This window comes from Aphanomyces astaci (genome assembly GCF_000520075.1).
Source record: "Aphanomyces astaci strain APO3 unplaced genomic scaffold supercont1.20, whole genome shotgun sequence".
NCBI lineage: Eukaryota > Oomycota > Saprolegniomycetes > Saprolegniales > Verrucalvaceae > Aphanomyces > Aphanomyces astaci.
In genome coordinates, this window is record NW_009798283.1 from 289,979 (window position 1) to 296,696 (window position 6,718).

At 46.3% G+C, this 6,718-nt stretch overlaps 1 protein-coding gene across 1 annotated transcript; it reads left to right on the top strand.

The window, feature by feature from the left end:
• Positions 1 to 6,229: 6,229 nt before the first annotated feature.
• H257_08769 (hypothetical protein) lies at positions 6,230 to 6,675 on the top strand (the record flags this gene model as incomplete). The annotated part of the gene is made up of 2 exons (XM_009834808.1): positions 6,230 to 6,601; positions 6,625 to 6,675. The coding sequence occupies 2 exons, from the start codon at positions 6,230 to 6,232 to the stop codon at positions 6,673 to 6,675; spliced, it is 423 nt and encodes a 140-aa protein (XP_009833110.1).
• Between the last annotated feature and the right edge of the window lie 43 nt (positions 6,676 to 6,718).

A 6,718-nucleotide genomic window follows, 5' to 3' on the forward strand; every position in this document is an offset into this window, starting at 1 on the left:
ATGTTGCCCGATACTTTAAGTGCCACCGTGTGACTATATCTCGTCTCTGGTCACGTGCACGGCTCTCGCTCCTCCATGGCGCTCCGGTGGCCAACATCGCTGCCAAAGTTCAAGGTATGACCTCACAAAATCTATATTGGGACATAATGTATGCATTTTGAGGAGAATTTGTTTTCACAGGATTACTATGTTAGGCAATTCTGGGTCCAAACCTGTGAGGACTCATGAAGGAATCCAAGTGACGATCAAGACCGTGCCACAAGAAGACCGCCAAACGTTGCGCTCTCTCGCCAGCCACAGTGGCATACCCAAGGCCACCATCATATGGCATATGGCAGCGACCAAGAAGCGCAAGGCGCGATCAAGCCACATCAAGCCCTACTTGACCGAAAACAACAAGACGGAGCGACTGCGGTTTGCAATGAATTTTCTCTTACCTGGGTCAAAAGGAAGAAAAATCTTCGACAATATGTACAATCAAGTACATATCGACGAGAGGTGGTTCTTTTTGACTGAGGTGAAGTGAAAATTCTACGTCTACGAAGATGAAGAGCTTGCACATCGAGCTGCCAAGTCTAAACGTTTCATCAGGAAGGAAATGTTTTTGGCCACCGTCGCTCGCCCTCGGTATGACCCGGACCTACGTCAAGAGTTCGATGGCAAGGTGGGCATTTGGCCGTTTGTCCAACGACTGCTAGCGGTTAGAAATAGTAGAAATCGCACAAAAGGGACTATTGTTGTTTCACCGCAAATTGTTGACTCGCATGTCTATTTTGACTGCGTTGTTAACAATGTGGTCCCTGCAATTGTTGCCAAGTTCCCAGAAGCTTGTCTTCATAAAGGTGTGCATATCCAGCAAGACAATGCCGGCCCTCACCGTCGCTTAACAACCCACCTTTTGCAGTCCTATGGTGTCAATCGAATATGCATGTCGAACCAGCCTCCGAACAGCCCAGACTTTAATGTCTTAGACTTAGGTTTCTTTAATGCTGTTCAAAGTCTTCAGTACCAGAAGAGAACTCGAACAATCGAGGAACTCATTGGTGCCGTAGAGAGTGCGTTTTATGAGTTGCCCTGCCGGTCAAAACTCTGGCGAAGACATTTGTGACCCTTCAAAAGGTTATGGAAACTTCTATTGAGGTACTCGGGGGCAATAACTATAAGCTTCCGCATCTCAAGAAGGATTGTGCGATTCAAGACTTGTCGACTTTCAAAGTTCATTGCGCTGCGTCAACCTACACCAGCTCATGCTCAATTGAATTCGCAAGTCTAAGTACCTTAATAATATACGTACAATCAATTAAATTTCAATTGTTAATTATGTATTGTTATGGTTCAATACAAAAACCAAGTTACTTTTGGCTCTGAAGTACAGTGTATACTTTAATCAAGTGAAAATACTGTAACGATCATTGTGGACCAGAGTAGTATTAATGTTAGATAAACATCCCTACAGTAGTACTGTACTGTACTTGAGTGAACTCCAACAGAAGAACATGTCAACGTCAACGCATCGATTTGATATACTGTATGTGATTTGTTAAGTGGGAACTTCTGAGACATGAGGGCAAGTAGGAAATCAGAATAACCTCCATAATTGAATGCCATGTCAAAGCCTAGAAGTACCAAATTAAAGAGGGTATATAAGTTCAGGATGAATTGCTGGGATACTTGGCAGACTTGGGAAATGTATGGCATTTAGTTTAGAAGTTGATGCCATCTTGCAGTTCAAACGAATTCGAATTATACCATACTCAGCATCAATCGTAAAATGAAATTCTCTACAAGTCAAAATGATTGATGGTGTCAATCAAAATTGAAGTCATAAAATATCAAAGGGAGTTTTCACATCATTCTGAAAGTCCATTTTCAAATTTTCTATGGCCCCAACATCCGGATATTCCCAACCGGGTAACGGTTGCAACTCTTCGTGTGTCTGTGAATTGGCATTACTGTACGGATTTCGGTCATTATGGGGTGCCGAGTCAAATGGCCCGCGCTCCCATTAGCCTTTGGGACCGCCTTCGGGCCTCGCCTATTGGTATTTTTGGGCCGGATACCGGCTCGTGCACCCCGGCCTTGGTATTCCGATGAGTCCCTGAACTCACGACATTCACACGAAGGGTTGCACCAAGTCACACCATTCAACATCAAGGTTAACGAATCATACTTTTTGGGTGTACTCAATACCAGTTTTAACTAACATTGTGTAAATCTTCTAGTGCAACATCCACGTCCAAGGCAGGATCAAGCTCCGCCAGTTCCATGGCGCCAAGGTGGCGAATTGCGTCGAGCACGGATGCTGCCCCAACTGCATCAAGATCGACATCGGCATCGCCAGTTCTTTCGTGTTCAATTGGGGTATCCACAATGTTGCACTTACGAAAACCATTGATGATTGTCTTCTTGGATAGGGAATCCCAGGCCGCGTTGACCCACTCGACGATGTCGAACCGGTCAGGAGGAGTGAGCTTGAATGGGCCACCGTCGTGGTTGTTGACTTCGGTACGTAAATGCTCGATCCATCGATGACGGAGTGCCACCTTCATTGGCCGCATCCAAGCAACATCGGCTGGTTGACATATCCATGTAAACGTAGGTGGGATCGTCTCCAAGAGCACGTTGAGCTCACTGGCCAACGCGAGGACGTCCGGTGTTGAATGCGCGCTGAACGCATCCCAAAGCAAGAGTACTGGCTTGCATGCAGTTCCCCGTCGGTAGAAAATGAAACTCGATGGAAATAAGACTATTCCACCATGCCGTAGGATTGCCGTAGATCCTGGATGGATGCCGTTCGTGGAGCTCTTCGATGTCTTCCCACACATGGCAGCCAAAGCCGTTCCGGTGCTTCAGGTTGTCTTGGACGACTCCCTTGATTCGCGAGACGCCAGTCTTGAGAACCAGAAACAATGGGTATTTCACACCGTTTGAATCGGCTAACAGCATGGCGGATAGGCGGTCCTTGTCATGTCCGGAGCCCTTGATCCACACTGTCTTTGCGCCGAGGCTGTCAATGGTCTTCTGCGGTATGTACTCGTAGTTGATCCCAGTTTGATCGGCATTGTAGATGGACTCATTCCGTGTTCAAGAACCAGTGCACGAACTCGAGAGCCAAATGCTTCGAGCGCAACTTGTCCTTGCGCCAAGTCCGCCTGACCGGAGCGATTCTTGGAACTCACGGAAAAGCGCCACCGCTACATGAAGCCATTGATCCATGAAGGACTCGCCTTGAACTGGATCGCTGTCAACCCAACGTCGCGGGCAACTTCGAGTGCTCTTAGCTGGAGAAGCAGATTGGTCACCGGGATCCCTTTGCTGCGCAGCTCGTTGACCCATGCCGCCAAGCCTTCTTCTACGGCCACATCAAGAGTCGAACCAGCAGGCCGCAAGGATTTCTTGTGTTGCTGGGATGGTTCGGCTGCCGCTGCCTTGAGAACGGCACGATTCTGCTCCCAGCGGTGAATGCGCTTCCATGCTGTCTTGCGTGGCGTTCCAGTGAGTCCGGGGAAGTACGTGTCCAATGCAGAGTTGGAGGAGTCATCTCGAGCTGCGTTGGTGACGCACAGCCTGTTGAGGACCGAATATGTTTTGGTTCTGTACGATGGCTTATTGCGAATGGTGTTCTTGACCGAAGGGCGTCCTGTGGCCTTGCGATGGACAGTCCGCGCCATTTCGTGCAATGAGTGGGAACTTCCCGCGTGTTGCGTTCTTCCAAACTCGATATATATTACATCTTATAGGTATTTCAACCCAGACAGGTTCTTGCATAAACATATACAGCAAAATTATAATTTTGTGGGGGGTTCAAAAGTTCCCACTTAACAAATCATATACAGTACAGTCAGCTTATGCAGCAGGTCTGTGCATACACAGCTCTCACTGGCATGAGGCATCTTACCCGCATGTACACGCTTGTTCTTGAAATACCACGAATTTGGCAAGTTCGAAGTTGTCTTTCTCTACAGCTGTTGAGTCAGGCGACATCAACAAAGTGATCTTGATATTATTGGTTGTTGTTATGTGGAATAGAGTTTCGTGACCCGTTGTGCAGTATACATTGAGTAATCGCTGACCTGCATAGCGCCTTTCCCGCATGTACAGGATGTATATATATCGTTTTGAAAAAAGTACATAATTATGGGGATAAATAAAAATATGCACACTTAATACAAATATCAGCATAAAGATATTCAAGTTAATAATAATATGTATTAATAACAGCCGCGCGTATGTACACGCTGTTTGTTTCCGTGGAAGCGGCAGATTCAGTTATTTGTAGACTCGCACATGACAACTTGAAAAAAGTTGCATGTATCCCCTCGAGAATGGTACACCATGACTTGAAGGAATCAAGGACCCTTAATTCTTCATAGTGATGTGTTTGTGTCATGTTCCCGCATCTCCCCGGCCTTTTTATTATTTTCGGTTTTATATTTCATTCAAGCTTTGGCCGCGTGACATGGGCCGCAAGTGTGTGTGAGTATTCGAGGTTGACACGGCTAATGTAATTGGGGCAGCGATTACAACTGAGATCTTCGTGTGTGTGTACTGGTGTTCACTACTTACTGTTAGTACTAAGTACAGTAACTGTAAGTTACATAGTTCAAAGATAGCGTTATTAGTACAGTAATACTAACGTTACGTAGTACTAACGTAAACGACCAATTGTTGCCCTCATTTCGACCCCTTAGCTTTTTGTCCTTATCTCATAGGCTAAGCAAAATTACAAAAATCTGAAGTTATCCAGTTGTAGAGGAAAGAACGCTCTATCCAGTCGTTCAAATTGCTCGTAATTTGGAGTATTTTTAACGTAGTTATGCTGAAGCAAACACAAAAGTTTTGAAATATGCCGGACCAGTTGTTTGCCCTCTTTAAACTTGACTTCAGTATGGGTTTGAAGGGTAACGAGAGGGTTGGACAATATTTTTAATATGAGCTCAAAACAATTGCTAAAGCTAATATACACCTAACCGCACCTACTTTGATAATATATTACAGGCAATTATATTAAGGAGAAACCATTGACCAATAGCAAAAAAGTTCGCTCTGCCTATGGCCCTAAGCTAATCCTTCACCCCTAACACATATAATCCCCTAGCATTTCGCCAGCTTCAAACTATGACCACCTTGCGGCGGAGGTACCATCGGAATAAACATTGTTCAATTTTCATCGTACCGGTCATTGCAATTAGTCTATGTGTGTAGCCCATCATGAGTGAAATTGCAGATGTGTTTGAATTCCACTCGATAATTTGTGCGAGTTTCGTGCAGAAAAGTACTTCAGCCAATCACGGCTGATTCAGTGCCGGGTAGGTACTTGATTGGGTATAATTAAAATATTTGACATAGAAAACTGAAAGAGGGCAAGAATTGGCCGTTTACGTTAGTACTAATAGTAGTAGTTATTAGTAACACCAACAAACATCCCTAGAGTAGTACTGTACTGTACTTGAGAGAAGTCCAACAGAAGAACATGTCGACGTCAACGCATCGATGCGATGTACAGTCATGCTCAATCCCGACGTAAAGTATTTCCGCGTGCAGTGGGCGTGGAAATCTGAGTCTTTGTACGAACATCTACAGGCCGCTTGGCTTCCTTTTGTCCTTCCTTACCTCACACATGTTCTGTGACAGCAAGCAGCAGCCAATCTCGGCAAAAAGCCAGTATGTGTTTAGTTGAACCTGAACTATCACCAGCCAATCCAAATTAGCCAAGCTTCAATCATCGACGTGGATTGGCTGTTCACCAAAACGGCGACGTTTTTGTACTACGTAGAACTACAGTAGAACTACTGTAGTTCTGTGTACTAGTATGCAACAATGCACCTGCGCAATTTAATCCGTCAAATATAGAATGGAGTTTCTGTAAAAACAACAAATTACAGGCAATTTATCTTGACCAACTATCGAGTACGGCACCAAATGTCGACGGCAATTTGCACCTTTAAAGAACACAGAATCTGCATGATGCTACATATAGACTACGATATCAAACACCTCAATCAAAAGTGTATCGTTGTTGTGAACACACGAGCATTTCTACCTCTCGGTTCTGTACGGATGTCTCAAATTAGTTGGTCAAATAAAGGTTTCGGTCGCCACATGAACCCAACCGCACTTAAGCCGATCGTGGCCTGTTGTTACACACCATAGTAGGTGTGGTGGTTTTTACATGGCGGCATGGTGCTGCCGAAGCATTTCTACGTTTGCCTCACGGTAACTTACACTTATGACCACTACGACGACAGCCGACGACGCCGTCACGCCCGTGCCGCCCACGGCCATGTCCGTTTGGCGCGAAACGGACTGGGTGCCGTCACGGTCGATGGCTGACAAGGACACGGACGAGTACGAAGCGTCATTCCTGCAAGGAAAGCGCAAGAAGATCCTGATCGTCTTCGCCGCCGCCCTTGTGGTCGTGGGTACCGCCATCGGGGTCATCGTAGCCACGTCCACTGAGACCGCCGATGCGTCCCAAGCCAGTGGCGTGTCGTCGTCGTCCACGACGATTGCCCCCGTGTCGACCCCTTCGACGATCGCAGGAGGCAGCGGCGAACTCTTGGTCGGGTCGACTGGCGGGGCGGTTGTGTCTGAAGTGGACGTGACGGCTAGTGATCCTACCAGCACTGGCAACTTTACCTTGGCCAACGATATCACGGCCACAACGAACTCTAGCGACCTTGAATCGTTGATCATCGTATCGCCGACACCGACGACA